Source organism: Chelonoidis abingdonii, chromosome 1, assembly GCF_003597395.2.
Source record: "Chelonoidis abingdonii isolate Lonesome George chromosome 1, CheloAbing_2.0, whole genome shotgun sequence".
Taxonomy (NCBI): domain Eukaryota; kingdom Metazoa; phylum Chordata; order Testudines; family Testudinidae; genus Chelonoidis; species Chelonoidis abingdonii.
This window is the reverse complement of record NC_133769.1, coordinates 101718977-101740938: the sequence shown is the minus strand read 5'-3', so window position 1 is coordinate 101740938 and position 21962 is coordinate 101718977. Positions and strand designations below refer to the sequence as shown.

General features: G+C 49.0%; 1 protein-coding gene across 1 annotated transcript in view; it reads left to right on the top strand.

Annotated features, from left to right (window-relative positions):
- The first annotated feature begins 4750 nt into the window (after positions 1 to 4750).
- The window catches only part of TOM1 (target of myb1 membrane trafficking protein), a 29304-nt gene continuing 12092 nt past the window's right edge, over positions 4751 to 21962 (top strand). Inside the window, exons 1-9 of the mRNA XM_032774900.2 lie at positions 4751 to 4875; positions 14801 to 14885; positions 16714 to 16792; positions 17534 to 17683; positions 18026 to 18160; positions 18521 to 18667; positions 19679 to 19795; positions 20329 to 20462; positions 21311 to 21344. Coding sequence (XP_032630791.1) covers positions 4824 to 4875; positions 14801 to 14885; positions 16714 to 16792; positions 17534 to 17683; positions 18026 to 18160; positions 18521 to 18667; positions 19679 to 19795; positions 20329 to 20462; positions 21311 to 21344 — 933 coding nt within the window. The 5' untranslated portion in view covers positions 4751 to 4823. The remainder of the gene's footprint in view (positions 4876 to 14800; positions 14886 to 16713; positions 16793 to 17533; positions 17684 to 18025; positions 18161 to 18520; positions 18668 to 19678; positions 19796 to 20328; positions 20463 to 21310; positions 21345 to 21962) is intronic.

Here is a 21962-nt window from a genome sequence, read left to right as displayed (position 1 = left end):
CTGGGACTGTAGGGCCCCATGGGCACGGCTGGGCCCTGGGGTCTATAAAGGCTCAGTGGGCTTTGCCCCTCAATGAACCGATGTGTGGGGTGGGAACGCAAGGTGGAAGTTTCACCTAGGGCACAAAATATCCTTGCACGGACCCTGCCCTAGGGGTGTGTGCACCCCAGGTTAAGAACCACTGCACCAAACTGGTAAGATCTGCATTTTAATTTAATTTTAAATGAAGCTTCTTAAACATTTTTAAAAACTTGTTTACTTTACATTTATAGACTTACAGAGAGAGACCTAAAAACGTTAAAATGTATTACTGGCACACGAAACCTTAAAGTGAATAAATGAAGACTCGGCACACCATGTCTGAAAGATTGCTGAGCCCTGGTTTGGTATTACTAAATAGTGCATAGTAGTCTGTTTTATTAGCCTCTCCTGTTCCAGGGGCAGTGTGTTCCAACACCTCCTTTCTAACAGCATAATCTGCTTCATACATCTCTTGAAGATTACTGATAATTTAGAACCCTACTCCATACTTCTTAGAGGCATCAATGAGAGACATGCCTGAGAGCTGTCATCTTGCATTGCAAAGGTCCCACTATTGAGCCACGTTCCTGGCCCTGTGACCTCTGCAGCTCAATTCATGTGTTGCACACAAAATAGTACTGGTGGTTCAAGATCAGTATGGTAAACCACTAGTTACAGGAATAGTAGGATCTTTAAAAATTCTGTTTTCAGGAGTTGAGAAATTCATGGGCCAGTTGCAGCCTCAGAACTTGTGTGTTGCTATGTCTCAACCCATGGTGATTTTGCAGAATATGACACTTCACCACCCCAAATTGTATTTTGTATTTCAACACATGTTGATGAGATGAATTTTAAAGTACATAACCCCCTACCCTCACGCATTTCAACATTCCAGGAAAACCACATTAAGAGAACTATTTAATATGTTGGTGGAAAAAGACTTACGTACTGAAGGTGGTTGTCAGTTCCTCCTACCATCATGCATAAAACAGAAACAAACAGTAAAACTAAAAGATGGAGCACTTAGAACTATTCTGCGTACGTTAAGTGCTGCAGGCTACATTCTAGCCCACCGCTCGCACTCACAACAAGGCAGATGTAAACGTGAGAGCTGGGGTTGGCTAGTTTAAAAGATCTCCCATGTAGAGACAGGTCCTAAACTCCCCAGCACAAGTCCCATAGCAAAAGAAGCAGTTCTGTCCGTCATTCTTCAGCAGCCTTCTCCCATGTCACCAGAGCTCACAGAAGTAATAAACCTGGCTTGATTCAGAGGTGGTAGAACCCAAACTTCTAGGTCTGTTTTAAAAATAGATATGACACATACACAGGGTGCTATCATGCGTTCATAATGTGCATAGATTAATAAATCAGTATATTCAGGCTTTTGGAGGAACAGCCTATGTTAAAACAATAAATTGTATTTGATAACTGTCCAAAAAGGTTTTTTGATTCTGAGCCATTTTATGGATGGATTTGGTCCAAAAATACTTAACTGATGACTTTCAAGTGGTTCCCTTGTATGGAATAATTACTAGAGAGACATATTCTTTAGTATCCAGTACCCTCATTTTCAGGAATAACAAATGAGGCTGGTATTTTGATTGGTAAATCTACCAAAGTCTTATTTTTTGGTTGAGTACCACCAGTGTGCTGGACTCAGTGGGAAGACTAGGCCCTCTTGCCTGAAATGTTCCATTTTAGGTCATTAGGGTGAATCAATTCCTGTTAGGGAATTCATACCCTTTTCCCTTCTTCCCACACTGATATTCCCAGAGGCAAAATCAGCTTTAGATCTGTGCATCCACACAAATTGCACTGGTTTAATTTAAATCAGTTCAGTTAAACTGGTGCAGCTTTTGTATGTGAACTCCCTTGTATAGGTTTCAACTGGTTATATTGGTGTAGCGTACATTTGTAAATTTATTGACAAGCCAAAATGCTATACACCAGGTTTAATCTGATAGAGTCCACACACAAAGTTGCACCAGCTTCATTGACTCAGTATAAAATTAGACCTGTAGATAAACCAGTATAATTTTTATGTAGATCAGGCCTTTGCGTGATTGTGGAGTCACTGAAGTCCCCAAACTTATGAAAATAAACACAATTTGAAAATATTTAACTGTACCACATAAAAACTTTTCCTGAAAGCCTTTAGTTGTAGGTTGGTGCAGGTTAACCCTTCAACATGCTGACAGAACTCTATTTTCCTCTATCAGCACCCCTTTCATCTTCAGATTTCAAAATATTAGGCAAACGTGGGGACTATTCCACTTGGTAGATAGGAAAATCCAGGGGGTAGACTTGAAGTGATCTGACCAAGATTAAACGGACAGTCAGTGGCAAAGCTCACACTGGCACCCATAACTCCTGACTCCCATACTGCTCAAACCACCAGACCATATTCCCCATTGCCTGAAGCGAGGAGAATTTCTGAGATGAAAAACAATCAGCATATCAGATCAGGATGTAGGAGAGGATTTTTGCTCACTCAAGAGAGCACCTGCTTAGGCAAGGGGTGGACAGCACTGAGGTACCTCAAGCAGGGGTAATAGGCCAGACATGAATTTAATAGGCAATTTACTTTTGCAGGATCCTGAATTCTTTGGGGGCATTGTAATGTGATAACATGACCTTGGGTTCATTGTTGCCCCATGTTATGCCTTATCTGGAAAACGAGCAAGAGCCCTTGCCTGGCTGCAGTAACATGGAGGAGAGAGTAAGTGTATCCCTTGCATAGGAGACTGTTGCTTAGTTTAATGCATAGACAACACAGAGATGGGGACAGATCCCTAGTCTACTCCTTTGGATGCAGGGAGAATGGGGGAGTGAGGTTTTTGTGGGTGGGGGTGAAGGATCAGATCGGGGGGATAGATAGCGCTCTGGTCTGAGGAAGGACAGGTCTTGTGGGTTGGTCAGTAGAGGGACTGGGGCAGATAACGGGAGGTCAGAGGGACAAGTGGGGGGCTGGGACACAGGAGGGGGAAGGAGCAGGGCTTGTAAGCATTTTTGCTATTAATTTTTTGTTTCAATTTTTGGAAGGCATTTATTGATGCATTAGCTGTTTTTTTAAGCTTTGCAGAAATATTTATAACTGCTTTTTTGAGCTTAGCCACCCCCAACCCAGGAATGAGTGCACGGACAAAAGAGTAGTTTGACAATTAAGGCATTGGGGCACTGACTATAAATTAGTTAGGCATACCAGGTGGTTTAATTTTTTAAATATTTTGGTGAATAATTTAGTTTTATATGCATTTTTTTTATGGACCCGTCAGGATTTGGTATGTCGGAGCCCACACTTCCCTAACCGGTTTAAATGCTTGGAAGGAGCACTGTGAATGTTTACACTTTTATTTAGAAAGTTTTTAAATATGTTTTTATGACTACAGATTAGATGGTATTTTTGATGTATTTGTAAGGGCAGTGGGCCAAGTTTGGTGCTTAAGATTATTTTGAATGCCCATTAGCTGGTTATTTAGGAAATTTTGAATTTTTAAATATACTAGATTTTATTGCAATGCCTTTCCAGCTTTAGTGATATTTAATATTTTTGTGTGTAGTATTATATTATATTTTTGTTAATTATTTTTGATATTTTTAAAAGGCATTAACATTAATAGCTTAGGAGGGGGTGTATTACAGGGTAATGGGGGAGATGGCAGGGGCAACAAGGTGCCTTTGGTACCTGTTATTTAAAATTTAATTAGGGAGAGCAATACATGCTGAAGGATCTATTTAGAACACAGGGCATAGCCTGTAGAATAAACCCCAAAATATAATTAATATTATATTTTTAAGCATCAGTCCCACAAATTTTTTTTTGCTAGTGTATAATTTTTTGTTTTTTTATTAGGATTAGTTTTTAATATTTTTTTTAGTTAGGAATTTTTGGACTTTGGCAATTTCAGTGGAGTGTTTTTTTTTTTAAACAGTTGTGGTTTAGCATTTTATAGGGTAGAGGTTATTAGCACATTACTTTGTAATGGTTTTTATTTTTTTAAAAAAATTTAAAGGCACAGTAAGTTTGTTAGTGGACAAGGGAGAGGTTACTAGCACTTTATTTTGTTTTGGGTTCTTTTGGCTGTTTAAAAGGTACAGTGGAGCTAGAAGGAGAAATAGGCTAATTATTAGTAGGAGAAATAGCGGGTCTACTTAGCTGAGAGCCAATAACAGCCTGACAAGGATAAGGAAAAATGCTTTATTCTGCAGAAGAAAGGAGAGCTTGTACCTTGGTACAAAAGACTTTGTCTTACACAAATTTTACAAACCTTTTATATACATTTAGACAAAGACCCTTACTTGTTAACACTTGACTGATAGTTGTCAAATCTCACACTGTTATCTGTTCAGTAAAACCTGGTTTGAAGCAAGTTTTCTTTGCCTTGAAGCAGAAGAAAAGAGAGAGTTTAAAAGTTCAGGCTACTGTGTCCTTGAGTCTTTTGCCTCCCCCTCCTGCCCCCCCGGCCGCTTGTACTCTATTAAGGGGGGGGGGGGCAGTAGTAGCTTTCACACCAGGATGCTGACCTTCGCCTGCAGCCCCCTTGTGACCCTGCAGCAGGATATGTTCTGTGACGTCACACTGGAAGGTCACAGGCATGCCAGTTTGACGTCACTGTTGTGGCTAGCGCTACAGACCCTCCCCTTACTCAGACCGCACCCCCCGCGGCCACGCCCTCAAAGAATAGAACGCCGCTTGCTTTCGTCACGCGTGGGCGGGGCTGAGAGACACATCCCGCCCCGGGGGGCCGGGGTCACGTGACGGGTGTGCTGTCAGCTGATTCCCGGGGAGTGCGGCGGCGGCGATGGAGTTTCTCCTGGGCAGCCCCTTCAGCTCCCCCGTGGGGCAGCGCATCGGTGAGTCCCTCAGCTCTCCTCGCCCGACCGCTCCGACTCCGCCGCCAACTCAGCCCCCGCCTCTGGGAAGCAGCGACAGCAGCTGGGTACTGGTAGGCGCGAGCGGCTGGGCGGATCGTATGACCGCGAGGCGGGATTGACACGGTTTCGGCCAATAAGGAGGCGAGGCTGGTTTGTTTGACTGGACAAGCGACCAATAGGGAGTGGGCGGGGAGGCGGGCCTAGGTGGCTCTCTTCCAGCCAATCCGCGTGCGCGGGGGTCTTGGAATTTCTTATTTAAAGGGCCCCGGTGGCGAGAGCCACGTGTCCTGCGAGGGGCTGGGGGGACGCTGTGGGGAAGGGTGCCGGCCGGCTGGCCGGTCAGGCGACCCTGCAGTAACAAACCTGGTGCTTCTCGCTGCCTAGAGGGCGGTGCTGGGTGGGGCCTAGAAGGAGCTCGCCGGAGTCGGGCGCACCCGCTTCGGTAGAGGTGGGCGGTGTCTGTAGAGAAAGGGAAGCCGGGCAACAGCCATGGGTGCCAGTTGTCGGGAGGGGAGCTGTAATGTCTGCTCCCTGCTCTTGAACCCACCCATCCCCACCGGTTCAATTCCTGGGGTGGTGCCCCTGCTAGTTTGGGGGGGAGGACATATGCTCACGGCAGCTTCACAGCCAGCTCTGTAGGGCAAGGGATGTGCGTGCTTCTCTAAGTTTATGGCCTTTTAATAACTACATGCAGCTGGCCCCACTGTGGGCTAATTCCTTACTTGGCTCCTTGCACTAGGGTGACCAGATGTCCCGATTTTTGGGTCTTTTTCTTATATAGACTCTTATTTCCGCTCCCCCCCCCACCCTGATTTTTCACACTTGCTGTCTGATTCACCCTACCTCCCACCCTCCCCTCCATCTCCTCATGGAGTTATTCTCACCCTGGCCACAAGACCCGTAATCAGTATTGATAGAAAGCTGTGGAAAGCTTTGGCAAAATCTGTGGAATTTCTAACAAGAAAGTTTTGTTTGTATTTGCTAATCTGTTTAACAGAGCTCTCTTAATTAGGGCTTCTTCTCTAGCTGAAGAATAGGCTCATTCAGTGTAAACACATTATGTTTTAGTACAGTAATGATTTCTACTAATTGAGTTAGTGATTAGCTGGGTTTTTTGTAGGATTGGGGCCTTTTCTGTTGCACCATAGATTTACCCCCAATGAATACACATTCCCTGCCCTATCAAGTTTTTGAGAAGGCGGGATATCAAAGACATACATCACCTCTAAGAACTTCAGAATGAATAGGGTCCAATCCAAGACACTGCAAATCTAGGAAGAATGGCATTCTTCTTAGTCTTTTGGTTGAGTTTAACTAAAGAAAGAGAGGAAACTAATATAAGGATAAGAAACTAAAGCTAGAACAAGAAATTGGAAAATTGAGAGAAAGTACAAGAAAGGATTGGAGAAACAAAGCAGGGAGGGATACACCGTAAGTTTTAAAGAAGCATTTAACAAAGTTTCCTTTAAAAATGTGTATACAGATTCTGCCTGCTTGCATGGTGTAATATTTAAAAAAAAAAAAAAAATTTCAGGGAAACCTTGTGTCCCTGGAAACTAGGCCTGTCTTTGGTTTCTGATCCTTTCCTTGTTTGCCTGTCAGTTCAACAATGTTTTGTTTCAGACTTTGTAACCTTCTGCAGACTTTCTTTGACAGCCTGAAGAAGTCACTCACTAATTGAACCTGTGATACTGATAATAGGCAGTTTAAGCACATATTCACCACAGGAATCCCTGTGGCTACTGTCTCCACCAGCAAGTCTCTGTCATGTCAGAGACCTATATTCCTTTCACCCATGGGGCCTTCTAGTTCCTTCTACCCTAATTGGCCCTTCCTCTCTCACAGAGCTGGGTCTACAGGGTGTCATAGGAGACAAGGGAGGAAAGTTTGCTTAGCTGAAAAGCAAAGGAGTGGATACCTTTTTCTCCCTTCTTTTCCCTGCCCCCCACCCACCCACACGCGCGCACACTAAAACCCTCTGCCTCATGCCTATCAAAATCATCCATTGGATTTCCCATGACATTCCATTTTGTTTGGGTTCTTACGGTGCACTCATCAGTGTGGTTTCTGAACACCTTCCAGGAGTGCTTTAAGCGATGTGACTAACATCTGTCACATGCTTGTTCTTTTATCCTCTGTTCAGGAAGAGAAGCGTGTGCAATGGAGTGTCTGTTTTGGAATTTACCCATGCACATACCCGTGTTGCTAGTTAGCATCAGGCACCAAGACAGGGTGCTGTGGTCTTTCATCTTAGAACACTGGCCCCATATTTATGTTGCTATAAATGCTGTTCATTCCAAAGAGCCCAAAACACTGTGCAAACTATATATAAATAGAGCACTGCTGAAGTGTGGCACACACTGGAGTGGAGGGCAGCAGCCAGGTCCACAGTATGTGGTACAATAGTATGGGGGAAGGGGTTGCTCCTACGATGATTCCATGTAATCTGTAACAGGCAGATGCATTGTCAATTATTCTCTGGAGGAGCATTCTCCTGGACCCCTCTAGAATAAGTGACCCTTGGTTCCTGAAGTGAATGGATCCTGCATATTACATTTGGTCACATTTGCCTGTACCCGTCCTTAGACACTACAGGCCTCCACTTCTTGGTTGGAATGGTAATCAGATGATGATCAACTTCTCCTGGGTTCCTGTTTCTGATGTAGTGGGGGTTTCCAGGCAACAAGTCAGCGGCAAAGGGAGGAGGCCAGAGTATCCGGGGCTGTTGATGGAGGGGGACATGGCAGAGGAGAGCCTCATGTCTGCAGTACTTGAGACATGGGGGTGAGGAGAGCCCAAAGGGGTGAGAGTGTTGTAGCCAGTGATGAAGAAGCCAGCATGGAGAGGGTCACCGTTTTACAAAGGTGATGGGGAGAGATCTGGCATCTATAACTGGGAACACGTTCTTTCCCTTTGAGCACTGCCTGACAATGCCCCTGTGATGTTCTATTATCCAGGGCTTTGGAGCTGTGCTTCGGCTCTGCTCTAGCTCCAGGCAAAAACCTGCAGCTCCCCTGTTCTGGAGCTGTTCTGCGCTTCAGCTCCGGGCTCCGCTCCAAAGCCCTGCTATTATTCTCATTTTACAGACCAGCAAACCTGAGACATAAGACAATGACTCGCACAGTGTCATGCAGCTGGACAATGGCTAAGTTGGGTATAGAACCCATGAGTCTTGAGCACTAGCCCAGAATAGTGCTACTATTTCAGGCAGTCTGCAGACTCAGAAGGATAATAATGCAACAGCCTAAATGACTAGGGGTGTGAAGCAACTTGGTGTCTGGTTTGTAAAGCCCTAAACACTTTGCAATGAAAAACACTGAACACGGTAATAAAAATACTTTGCACTTCTGTGGTGCCTTCCATCTGAGGATCTCAGTATTTTACAGTATATCCCTGTTATTTTTCATTTGGGGAAACAGGGTCAGAGAACCTCGGTGACTTGCGCAGTAAGTCAGTTGCAGGCCACGAATAGTTTCTCCAGTTCTTGACTCCCAGTCCTGGGATTTAACCACAAGATCAGGCTCTATCATGTTGTTATATCCTGAAGGCCCTTCCTAACCCAGGGGGCCAGAAACTTCCTTTTAAAATAAGAGCTTTAACCAAGGAAAGAAACCTCCCAATCCACAGAAAAACATTCCATCCGCAGAGTTTGTGGATTTTCTGCACATGAGGGTTTCTGTGGTCCCTAAGAGCTACAAGAAAATCCCTGAGAGAAACACAACAGCACAAGGAAGCTCTCCGTGTATAACAAGGCCCCAGAGACCCTAGAGAAAAGGGCAGGGAATCACCCATACCTCACACTCCCAGACCTTGACACCTGGAGTTTAGAGAAAATTGCAACACAATGCAGAACAAACAGAGCTTGGTTGTACCAGGGGGTGGAGGAAGCTTGTGGAGAGAGGTCTGCCACTTCCTGTGGGGAGGCATAGAGAAGTGTAGCATTTAAGGAAGATGAGAACTAGGAAGAGCTTATTTTAGAGAGGGGAGGGGGTAGCAAAGGCCAGGGAGATATGGAGCCTTGTTGTGATGTACAGAGGTGAATAAAATATAATACACCAGAAACATGCTACTCTCCAAGCATTGAAAGGAGAGAAGTGAAGCCACCCCACCTTCTAGAGGTCCCTCCATCCCAGCTCCATGGGCTTGGGGCTTGCAGTTTCAGGGGGTGAGGGATGAGAGAATTGGAGAGCAGCCCCCCCCAGAACCATACAGGTACCTGAAAGCTAATGCTGCTCAGATAAGTGTTAACGCCTCTTCAGGGCCTGCACCCCATGGAAGAGCCCTGCACAGAACAGGTACTTTCAGTACAGCTTAGGAAACCATGCTGCCTGTTGGAAGGGAAGCATGGAGAGAAGTGTAAAGGCCCAGCTGCCCATAGGCTTGGAGCAGCGTGTCTCTGTGGATCGTCAGCCTGGACATGGTATTGAACCGCACTCCCTCCCCTCTCTCTAAAGTGGAAACCCCTCCCTTTGAGGGAAGAATGCAGATAGAGTTTGAATTGTGGAGCCTTTCCTGAGCTTGTACCACCTCCCATAGGTTTCTTCACAGGAGAGGAGAGCAAAGGTCTTGATAGGGAGATTTTGTACAGGATTCTGAGTTGGACAGGAAGTCAGGGAGAACTCGGACAGAGAGTGCATTGTCTCTGATGTCACCTGCTGGATCTCCATGGCCATGATCTCATGAAATGCTGAGCACCCTCTACTCAAATTGAAGTCAGTGGGAGTTGTGAGTGCTCAGCACTTTGCAGAACCATTTAAAACTAGACTGAACAAAGCACTATAGGGAATGTTGGCAAAAGGCATAAGGATGTATTGGAGGAGGCTTTGGAGGGGATTATAGACTCTGAGTTGTTACTGGGGAGCCTTTGAGGTGAGGAGAGGAGTTCCTGGGTGCTAGCTGACTTGTGAGAGGTTCTTCAATTCTGAAGAGAGGGAGGAAGGAGACAGAGGTCTTGGGGGCTTATTGATCTCTTCTGTCTCTAGCTTCTCCAGTACTCTGACTTGTTTGCCACATGACATTTTGCTGCCACAGGAATGGTTGTATGAGATCACAGATCTAGCACCATGCTCTCCCCAGCAGGACTGGGAAGAAAGAGGAGAGAGACCGGCAAATTAATAAAGTGCCTAGGTCAAATTCAGTCTTGGAATGAGCGGGTGCACCTCCACTGTACTACTTATGCCAGGTCTGGAATTGCCTCCCATCTTTAGAACACAGATTGCTTTGTTAACTTAGCCACAATAAGCAGGAATATTTTAAAGAGCAGGCAAAAGTAAAATGAGATACAGTTCTTGGCTCATATATGGCTGGGCATTGGAGCTGCTGTTTGAGGGCAAAGAGTAGATAAGTTGGGTTTGAAGCATGCCAGAATTCCTGGCACCTTGGATTAACTTGACCAGCCCATAGAGCAATATGGTTCCACAAGGTTCAGTGGGTAAAGACAAACCCCAACATCTGGAGCTAGACTTAACTGCCACAATAAAATGGCTCAGAAGTTTCTATGGGGCAGTCATGCAGTCAGCTTGGAATGTGCTATTGCCAATCAGATTCTGGCTCTTGGGAATGCCATAGGATGTTCTCTGATGACCCCTGCAATTTGGAATGTTGAGTGGCCAATCGTATTCAGGCTCTTGGGCCTCCTGCCTTAGGAATCTGTCACTGTTCTGTGCAGTACTCGCGCTCACAGGTGTCAGATTTCATGAGGCGCAGACAGCTCATGTCCTAATTACAGCTCATGAAACAGGACCCTGCTTTCTGATCCTTCATGTGATCAACACAGGGCCAGTTCCAGGCACCAGCTAAAGAAGCAAGTGCTTGGGGCAGCCAATAGCAAGGGGCAGCAGGTCTGGGTCTTCGGCAGCAATTCGGTAGCGGGTCCCTCACTCCCTCCTGGAGCGAAGGACCTGCCACCGAATTGCCGCTGAAGAGTGGAGCGGCGTGATCGCGCTGCCGCAGCACTTTTTTTTAAAAAAATTTTTGTGTGTGTGTGCTGCTTGGGGTGACAGGAAACCTGGAGCCAGCTCTGGATCAACAAACAGACTTTGTTCTCCCCCAAAGCTTCAACAAAGCAGTAAAGTCGAGGATTTCCTATCTTGGAGAAAACTCCATCGTCTCTTATTGAGCTCAGACAATCCATTACTGCATAGCAGCCAGAAGGATGAGAAGGGAAATAATTCCAGCTGTCTCAAGGAGCAGCCTGGATGTGCAATGCTGAGAACAGGTGTTTTAAGAGTCCATCTTGGGATAATAGAAGTTAGAGACAGAAAAGGCCTGTTAGATCAACTAGTCCAGCCCCTACATTGTATAGGGTTGTTCCTCATGCTTTGTTTTTGGATCTGCTTCACAATCATACTCATGTCTTTCCATGCACCTGAATTAGGGTTGACAACTTTCTAATAGCAAAAAAACGAACACCCTTGCCCTGCCCCTGCCCTGAGGCCCCACCCCCTCTCCAAGGTCGTCCCCCCACTCACTCCATCCCCCTAATCTCTCTGTCACTTGGTCTCCCACACCCTCACTCATTTGCTCATTTTCACCAGGCTGGGGCAGGGCGTTGGGGTTCGGGAGGGGGTGAAGGCTCCGACTGGGGGTGCAGACTCCGGGGTGGGGCCGGAAATCAGGGTGTGAGAGGAGGCTCCAGGCTGAGGCAGGGTGTTGCGGTGGAGGGGAGTGGGGATGGGCTCCATGATGGAGTTTGGATGCTAGAAGGGGCTCTGAGCCTGGGGCAGGAGGTTGGGGTATGGGAGAGGGTGCAGGAATTGGCTCCTGGTGACACTTTACCTCAGGGGGCTCTCCAGATGCTGTGACATGTCCCTCGCCTCCTAGGCAGAGGGGCCATGCGGCTCTGCGTGATGCACGCTGCCTCCGCTCATAAGTGCCGCCCCTACTGCTCCTATTGGCCACAGTTCCTGGCCAACAAGAGCTGCGGAGCTTGGACTCGGGGCGGGGGCAGCGTGCAGAGCCTCCCTAGTCACCCCTGCATCTAGGAGCCGAGGGACATGTTGCTGCTGCTGGGATGTGCGTGGAACCAGGTAGGGAATCTGCCAGCCCCACCAATTGGACTTTTAACTGACCGGAGCCGACAGGTTCCCTTTTCAACCGGTCCTTCCAGTCAAAAACCAGACACTTGGCAACCCTAACCCAAATACTGCTCTCTACTCTGATTTTTTGTGTGTGCGCACTGCATTTTTAGCAGGTGTGCCACCTGTCATTGGCCACAGTCAGATAGGATGCCTGAGTTAGTGAGCCATTGGTGCATTCTATTGTGGCCATTTGTGTACATATATGTCACCTATTTGAAATCGTCTCTTTCGGGTAGGTGAACAGCCAGCCAGAGGAGTGTGTATGGCTTGTTTGCATTCCTTTCTGAAAAGTAAATACCCTCCCAGACCTTGAAAGGATCTCTTTGCATGGGGGTGATACAGCTCACTGTGTGAAATCAGGCTAGGAAAGTGGGGGAAGGGTGCCTGCAGAGGCTGTTCAGGGTTGAGGGGAGGGGGTTGAGGGACTCTTGCATCCAAAGGAAGCCAGGATGATTGTGAGCAGCTTTCTTTCCAGCCCCACCCTCCAGTTTCTCCTGCTGCTGAAGATTGTCCAGCAGCCCCATCCACTGCTGCCTCTCCTCCTGTTAGGGTTACCAGATAGCAACTGTGAAAAAATGGGACAGGGGATGGGGGGTAATAGGCACCTATATAAGAAAAAGTCCCAAAAAATGGGACTGTCCCTTTAAAAATAGAACACCTGGTCGCCCTTCCTCCTGTGCAAAGTGAGGTGGCTCCCTTTCTCCATCAATGTATGATTGGGTTTTTCTGGTGAGGGGGGAGAATGGTGTGCTTGTGTACACACCCTTTTCAGTAGAGCGCGCGTGGTGTTACTTGGGCCCTTCTATTCAGGTGGACTGGTAGGCAGTGTGGCAGAGTATGCAGCTGTCTTGGATTTTGTGCTGAGGTTTATAATGGGCAGGATGTACCCACTGGAGTACTGGGGAAGGGGGCAAAGGGAATATCTCAAAGACCAGCATTTTTAAAATTAATTCTTGAAGTAGCAAAGGGTTGCCTGATCTGCCCAGAGCCTTCAGGGTATAGCAGTGGGGCAGGAGGAACCAGACTAGCCAGACCTTTCCAGGTGCTCCAGCGCTGCATTAAATGGAGCAGATTGCAGCTGCACTCCTGTTCAGATTATGCTGGGCAATCGCCTGCCTATATATGTAATCTCTGGGGGATGCACAGCCATATACACAATGAAGGTAGGCATTGGCTGCATTGCAGAGTGTGTGCCCTGCATTAGTGGCATCATATCTGGAAATGCAAGGATTTCTTTTAATTTTTTTTTTTTTTTTTAAGTCTCAGAGTAGCTTCAGATAAGCAAAGACCTTCTCTAATCCTACCCTCTCTTTCTTGTCCCTGCCCCCTTTCCAATGCCAGCAGTAGGGAGGGATGCATTGTAAGGGATTACAGTCTTCAGCAAGACCTTTAGCTGTTGCTCCGAAGATAGTAGAATGGTTGTGTCAGAAATGAGGAGAGAAGACAGATCTTCAGAGGGCCGTTTCTGAAGGGGAGGGAGAGAGGAATCCACGTGATTCAAAGGGCCCAATATTTCTGAGAGCTCACAATGCTGAGTGCTCAGCACTTTTGAATATCTGGCCTTTAATTAGGTGCCTAAATGTGGCTGAGCTCTTTTGAAAAACCAAGCCCAGCTTGTGGCTGCTGAGCACTCGAAACTCTGTCCCTGAGCTTTTCTGAAAGATGGGAGGGGGGGGTGGGAAGGATCCTCTCTGGTCCCTAGCACTTTTGTGTGTGTGGCGTGCCCGTTACTTATATTGTGTTTACTTGTCTCCCCATGCCCATCCCTCAATTTCCCTATATATAGAGTCCCAGCTGCCTGGTTAGTGCTTATTTTCCCTCTGCAGGCTGGCAGTGTTCCTAGCCTATGGAGTCCTCTCACCAATGGGTACGGGGTGGGACTGAGGCTTGTCTGATTACAGGGTGGAGGCACTGGTAACTCTGAGTAATAGCAGTTTATTGCTCAGGATTTAGCCATGAATAACATCATGGCAAATTCAGGAACTCCTAAAGGAGACGTAGGCAGAGTGGGACTGAAATTGCCCCAGCTTGGTGCTGGAACCCACTTCCCTTCATGCTTCTCACATTCTGAAGGGCCAGATGTTTTGGTCTCATAGGAAGAGAAGATTAAAAACTAAGCAGCTTTTTGTTTTTGTCAGGCCTACATAAAAACAAGGGCCTTGATTCTGCTCTCACTTACAGCGAGAGTTAAACCAGAGTAATTGAGAGAAGGATCTGCCCCAGCGTGGTGTTACTCCCCTTGCTAGGGTGACCAGATGTCCCAATTTTATAGGGACAATCCCAATATTTGAGGCTTTTTCTTATATAGGCTCCAATTACCCTCTCCCTCCCCCCCCAGTTTTTCACACTTGTTGTCTGGTCACCCTACCCCTTGTTGGATGTGCAGCAGCTTCAGAATGAACAAGCAGTGTTCCCAGAACGGTGTCACTGTATTTTGGAGTTCACTGGCCATGCCTTCCCATCTGAGCCTCTTCCCCTAGTTCTGCACCAATACCACCTAGTGTGAAGCTCAGCGAGGTAGTGAACAAAGTGGAGGGGCAACGCTGACTTGGAGCAAAACCATTGCTATTTGCAATAGTGCCACCTACTGAGCAGCAGTCTTCCTTCACCGGGCTGGGCTGGGATTTTACAGGGTTATTCTGGCCACATTCCTTTTGGTTAAGATTCCTGGAGAGGCATCGTTTTGGCAGCCTGGCTCCCACCACCATTTGAGAGCAGCCTTTCACACCTGGGTGTCCGCACTCCTCACAGTTGACTACTGAGCCATAGTCAGAGGCAAACGAGGGCCATTCTTATTAGCCTTGTCCTGTTTCTCCTTTCCCCAGAGAAAGCTACCGATGGATCCCTGCAGAGCGAGAACTGGGCCCTCAACATGGAGATTTGTGACATCATTAATGAGACGGAGGAAGGGTAAGGGAGCTGGCCCCACTAAGCGGTGTGCGTGTACATGATGCAACCCCAGAGTCTGCTGTGTATGCGCTCCAAAAACACACACAGGCACACACCCTGTACAGTCAGATCTCCTGGCAGCATGGGTTGATGGGATTAAAAAAACGAATCACTGGACACTCCCAGGATCTGGTAGAGGGGTTTAGAGGGGCAGCCCAGCTAATGTCAGCTGCCAAAGGCCTCATTCATTATGCCCCAGAATTCCAGCAAGCCAGTTCTCATCCCCTCTGATGAAGCGAAGTTTGAAATTCGTTTATTCTGTTGTATTCCTTCTTTAGAGCCCTCTGTTTCTATCCCTGGGAGTTGTGCTCTCAGGTATTTTCATACACAGTAAGTGAGACCCATGCAAGGGAGTGGAAGGTCCAGGGTCGCCTCCCCCTGAGCAGCCCTGAGACAAGACATTCAGAAATCCGGGGAATGCCACTCATGTTAACTCGGGACCCTATAAATAACCCACAGTGGGATTGCTGGTGAGCTCCAAAGGGGCCATGCCCTCTGGCTGCAGAGACATCAAGAACAGTATGTAACGGGAATGATGCTACATGAAATCCAAAACGGGGGCTTCAGTGCTTCCTCTGTCCCACCCACAGCAGACTGGGACTGGAATGAGAGCTTCTAGGATGGCCCAGAATCCAGTTACAAAGCTTTTTATTCTCTGAATCACCCATCTTTGCCAGCGCATCTCAGCAGCGACCTGCAGTACCTTTTCTGTTCCAGTCCTGCTGTCCTCACTGCACACAGCGACAAAGAGTCCTGTGGCATCTTAAAGACTAACAGAAGTATTGGAGCATAAGCTTTCGTGGGTGAATTCTCACTTCGTCAGATGCATAGGATGAAGTGGGTATTCACCCACGAAAGCTCATGCTCCAATGCTTCTGTTAGTCTATAAGGTGCCACAGGACTCTTTGTCGCTTTTACAGATCCAGACTAACATGGCTACCCCTCTGACACTTGACTCTCTCACACACACTCCCTGGTCTGTTCTCCCTCAGGCCTAACCTGCAGTCCCCTTGCTGTTTCAGCTCTGGGTCCAGACAGCTCAGCCAATGCACCTCAGTTCTGATCTGCAGCATATCCTGTTACTCCCATCCAGGGAGGCTCCCCCACAGCCCTGCCAATACACTTTATTCCGACGCTTTGGCACCAGCTGCTATTACAGCCTTGACCCCAATCTCGGTCGGCTCTGCCAGCGCACATCAGTCCATCACCCTGTCCTCATGCAGTATTGCAGTGCACTTGTGCCACAGCGCTTTCATCCTGACCGAGAAAGTTTGATAGGCACCAGCTCAGTTACTGCTTGTCTCTCTTGCATCTCCGAAATGCCACTGCCGCTGCATCTTCCCTGCGTTGCAGCTGGAAGTTCATTCCATCAGTGGCCCGTTTCCTAAGGTTTCGGGATAACATTTCTTGGTAAAAGTGGAACTTCCCCCTTCTGGCACAGGATTTTGCTCAGTCCCAGCTGGTGAATCCAGGAATGACACATTCCTAGTGCAGCTCCTTTTGTCTGTTCTTTCTCGCGCTTTCTGCCTCACACTGCACACAATGGATTGTTGATGGTGTCAGCACAAGTGCCCGTGGTTCCAGGAAATGTAACTTGCTAGTGTTGATGACTACTCCCAAGGCAGAGCCACCATGGGGAGCCAACTCACTTGTTGCTTTGGGCCGCCCCAGAAGCCTTGGGGCAAATTGCCAGCTGATTGCAACCCTCGCTGCAAGTCCCTGGAAACTGGCAGCCATGTTGTTTTGTGTATCTTCAGCCGGTCTAGCCCTCTGTGTAATCTTTCTCCAGGCCCAAAGATGCCTTCCGAGCCATAAAGAAGAGGATCATAGGAAATAAGAACTTCCATGAGGTCATGCTGGCTTTGACAGTGAGTGGGGTAATCCCTTTCTCAGCTAGGTCCTTGGGTTGCTCTGCCTCTGGCCCTTGCCATCTCCAGGGGTTACCACAGTACAGCTCCATTGGTCACGGTTGGAACCAAATAAGGCAGGGAGGATATGGAGTTGTCTGGGGGAGCGGTATTCACAGCTGGGGAGTGGGGACAAGGAGGCTTGGACTAAGGTGTGAGATGGCACTGTAAAGGGAGTCTGGGATGTGGAGTCAAGAGAATGGTGCAGCAGGGATGCTTGCATCTTGGGAGCTGCAGAGTGAGTGGCACCATGTGATTCCTGCTGTCTGTGTAGGGAAGGCTGGGGTTCCTATAGGAGTCAAGGTGCCCAATGCTTGGGCATGTGGCAAATCTGACTGGCTTTACTTCAAGTGCAATGAGGGATACCATCATGTGGGGTTTTCCTTTTAGAGCCCCGTGTACCAGCTGATCCCGAATCGGCTCAGGTAAAGCCGCTCTCCACTTTTCAGCTAGGAGGCTGAGCTAGCCAGCAGTTATGAGGATCCCACCAGGCTGAAGGGTCCCTCCCTCCACCCTCACCTCCCTGCCACTTCTTACACCTCTACCCTATGGACATTCCATCTCCAGACACCTGGAGGTCGTGTCATGGAAGAGCTAACCCCTCCCCTCAAACTGAAAGGCGGGGACTCAAGTCCCTCCAGTTGGAACGAGGCAAACGGGTCGGGATGGAGGGGCCTCTAACTAACGCCTGTGGCTCTGCAGGTTCTGGAGACGTGCGTTAAAAACTGCGGCCACCGCTTCCACGCTCTCGTGGCCAGCCAAGATTTTGTGGAAAGTGTCCTGGTGAGAATCATCCTCCCCAAGAACAACCCACCCACCATAGTGCATGACAAAGTGCTGACTCTCATACAGGTGAGTGAGGGATGGAAGGAGTTGGCAAGTCTGATTGCCGGGCAGGGCCCCTCTCTCTCCTCCCTCCAAAGCACTTGGCAAGATGCTGGTCAGTAGGGGAGCAAGGAACCAGGGTATCCCACAATTCTGTGCTGAATAACAGCTTCTAAGATGCTGGGCCTTACCCCCACAGCTCTTCCAGCCCCTGGAGCCGAGAATGGGATATGGATCTCTGGCATGGCAGTGCCAAGCACTGATCTCCAGAGCATAGGCCCCGACCTGGGTTATGTTTTCCTTAGGTGCTTGTGTAGAAGGGTGCATGCTTTAACTGGTCATGGGATGCGCGTCTGCTTCTTTCCCCAGTCCTGGGCAGACGCGTTCCGCAGCTCACCAGACCTGACAGGTGTCGTAACTGTCTATGAAGACCTGAGGAGGAAAGGCCTGGAGTTCCCCATGACTGATCTGGATATGCTGTCACCCATCCACACGCCGCAGAGGGTAATCGGGGGCCTCTGAGGGGAGGGGATATGGCTGCTGCCATATGGGGGCGGGGCTGGGGCATGGGGCTGTGACTGCAGCCACCCCACAGAGCTCACCTTAGGAGTCAGAGTCTCTGCAGCCTACTTGTTGGGCCCTGTGGGGGTGGGAAGGGGCTATGCCCGAAGCGCAGAAGCCATGGAAGTGGAGTGATGAGGGGCACACGGGCTGTGGAAGATATGGTAAGGAGAAGCAGACAGAGCTGTCGGAAACAGACAGTGAGTTTGTATAAACATTCCTCTGTAGTGGCTGTGTCCTCTCGCCTGTGAGCAGTCTGATTCCTCTCTCTCTCGCACTGTGCTTGGTCTTCTCTCTCTCTAGACTGTGTATGGCTCCGACTCTCCGTCCGAACAGAACTCGCCTGCTGGCGACTCCCCTCAGGGAGTAGACTCCATCCTGCACCCTGTCTCCTTGCCGGGGGGGCCAGGTGCCTCCAGCGACACCCCCATCACACCCACACCAGAGCAGGTAAGCAGAACACAGGCCCAGTGTTGCTGCTGCTGCTGCCACTTCCCCTCGCTTTGAAGCTCCTTGTTTCAACACTGCTGCCCCTGGGCTCCCTCTTCCTCCAGACAGTGCCAACTCTAGAACGCCCTAGGGACTCGGTCACTCCCTGGTGCCAAGCCATGATGTCACCAACACAGAGCAGTGACATCCCAAAGGAATCCACTCAGAATGAGCACAGAAAGGAGATGGAGTCTCCTGATGCACAACCACACAGATGAAGAGTGGTGCTGAGACAGAGATTTTACAGGAACAGGCTCCTGGCTTCCATTTCCTCAATGTCTCATCATGGCAACAGTTTGCTCAACCAGTACCTCATTTTCATCTCTCTTTGCCCCGCTCCCAGCTGATTTTCCTCCACCTGTATGAATGACTCCTGGCTGTCAGCTCTGGCCCGGGGAGGAAGTGTCTGGAAGCCAGTGATTCCACCCCTTTCCCTGTCCTTGCTCCCTCCACACTCCCACCGACTCAACATGACATCAGATTCTCACCTCCTTCCCCTAGAAGGAAGGAATTCTCCAGCTTCTAGCGGACTTAGTGCCCTTGCACTAATGGGAGGTGAACAAACCACTGAGGCTCATTAGCTGCCTCTGGCACTCAGCACAGGCTCAGCCTCGGACTGAGGTTTATTTTGTTCTCCTGCGCTGTTCGTTTTGCAAGTGAGACTCTCTGAATGGCTGTGAAGAGGGACCTGGACCACAATAGCAGCTTGTGCCAACCCATAAAATGCAGGAACACGGCCTGGTGGAAGGTATTGGTGGTTGCCTGGGTTCTATCTCCAGCAAGTGGAGCCCCGTGAGATAGTAACTAGAGGGCCTAGAAAATTCCCAGTTGGTAGAGCTCCTGAGACTGTAACCAGAGTCAGAGTCGAGTCTACAGCAGTAGCAGTTCTCTTAGTCCTTAACCGTGTAGCCTTCCTTAGCCCAGGCTGTGGGCAGTCGGATCCTGGTCAGCACTTTCCTCTTGCCTTTGCAGATTGGGAAGCTGCGCAGCGAGCTGGAAGTGGTGAACGGGAACGTGAAGGTGATGTCTGAGATGCTGACAGAGCTGGTGCCTGGACAGGCTGAGCCCTCTGACCTTGAACTCCTTCAGGTAAGGAATCTCCAGCAGATGTCAGGGGAGAAGAGAGAAATACGGAGAGCTCAGCTAAGTGATGGCTCAGCGAACTCAGTGATGTTCATGCCCTGCAGGGAGAGAAATTGCACTTAGCTGCGAGGGGGCTGGGCATGTTACAGAGAGAATTATTTAGGGTGGGCTGTCATGGAGTATAATGAGGAGTGACAGAATGAAATTAAGAAAGGGGAAAATTTAGTCTGAACTGCAAGGAAAGGTTGCCCACCAGTGGGAGCTGTTAGGCCACGGAATAGTCTCCAAGGGGCTTGACTGTCTATTTCTGACTGGGAAATTGAGTGTTTCTACTTAACCAGGGGCCCAGGTTTAGCTTTCTCCAGCTGGGAGACCCAACCAGGCCAGTAACTGTAAGAGCCCCTCAAGCCCCTCACGCAATGGGCTTGGCTTCCATTAGTCTTCGACTATTAAACCCAGACCCCTGAACGCTGGGAACTCTCAGGCTACCCCGTGTCCTTGGCCCGACAGTTGTGGTGCCTTCTTTTTACCGTGGGCAGGAACTGAACCGAACATGTAAAGCGATGCAGCAGCGTGTGCTGGAGCTGATCCCCCGTATCCTCCACGAACAGCTAACGGAGGAGCTGCTCATCGTCAACGACAACCTTAACAACGTGTTCCTGCGCTACGAACGGTACCCCTGAAGCCCCGCGCCATCGTCCTCTCCCTCCCTGCCTCTCACACAGCAGCCCAGCTCTTTCCCAAGGAACAAGCCACTGGCTCGTTCTCCCATGGCAGCTCCCATTCTGCCCCATGTCTCTGTCTTTCCGTGAATGTAACCGGCAAAGCCTATCAACCCGGGTCCACCATCTTCCCCCTACTCAAGAAAATGCAGGGTCTCTCTGCTCCAACTTGTGCTGGTTCATCTCTGGCCCTTTTTGATGCCCGGCTTTGTGTCGTTATTGATGGGACATAAAGAGATCTCTGCAGCCCAGCCCTGAAGGGGCAGACAGGAGGAAAGAGCTGCCTTCAGGCTACATAGGAAGGCTTCAGAGCAGGCCCCCAAGTCACAAGGCTGCTGAGCAGAACAGAGAGGGTAGATATCCAGATTTCTAGCATGTGCAGAGGCATTGGCCACTCTCCGACATTCCACCAGCCCCTCCTGTAATTCTAGTAGGAGAATTGAATGAATCCTGGAAGGAAACAAGGGGATTCTCCCCCCTCCCATTGGAGAAAAAAAAAAAAAAAGCTACTCCTGGGTCAATTGGGGTGGGAATACTTCCAGGGGGGCATTAGATACTTCCCTGTGCAATCCCCCAGGACATGCCCCCTTTGGATTTCCTCTAGGATCTGTTACCTTGGGTCAGACTCTGGCCCCAAACGGGGGTCCCTCCTTCCTCCAGGTGTGATGGGGCAGGCCAAGCCAGCCCTTGGGGTGAGGGGTTAAGCCAGAAGGATCAGGGTGAATAATTACTTGAAATGCTTGGCAGCCACAAAAGCTCTTGCCATAGAAAGTAGTCTCATTTCACCCCTCCCTTGCAGGTTCGAGCGGCTCCGGGCTGGCCAGCCCATTAAGGTAACTCTGAACTCCCTTCCCATGCAGGTTTCTGGGCGTCTTGCAGATATGAATGTACTGAAGTCTGGTTTGCATCCTCCACGCCCTACGGTTTTTGGGTTGGGTGGAGGGAGAATTGCTATGCCTTCCTCACAAGCTGTAAGCACTGCTCTGAAACCCAGCTGGTCTGCTGCATTGGCTTGGCCTGCACTGGCATGTGGGAGAACATTTCATTCCCAATCCCAACGTCTCATCTAGGGCGGGCAGTGATGTGGGTATCCAGTGTGGTCTCTCAACCTGGGGGTTGTGACTCCTGGACCAACGGCAGACGGGTGTCGGGGTAGCAACCACCGCACTCGTCGTGTATTACTCAGCAAGGGGCAGGTCCCTGGATAGAAAAGGATAAGACGCACCAGTATCAGCACTGTTATGGCCTCTGAGCTAGCACTTGATCTGCTGGCATCTAAGAGAAACAGGAGGATGGTGACCTAGGGAAAATTTGCTTTGACACCATTCAGAGCCCACTCCCTGCAAGGAGCAGCGGGGAGGCCCTGTGGCCTACCTCTCTTGCTAAGGAGGGCCTCCCTCTCAGATGCATGTGGTGAGCAAAATGGGCAGGGATCAGTGAGGGCTAAACCC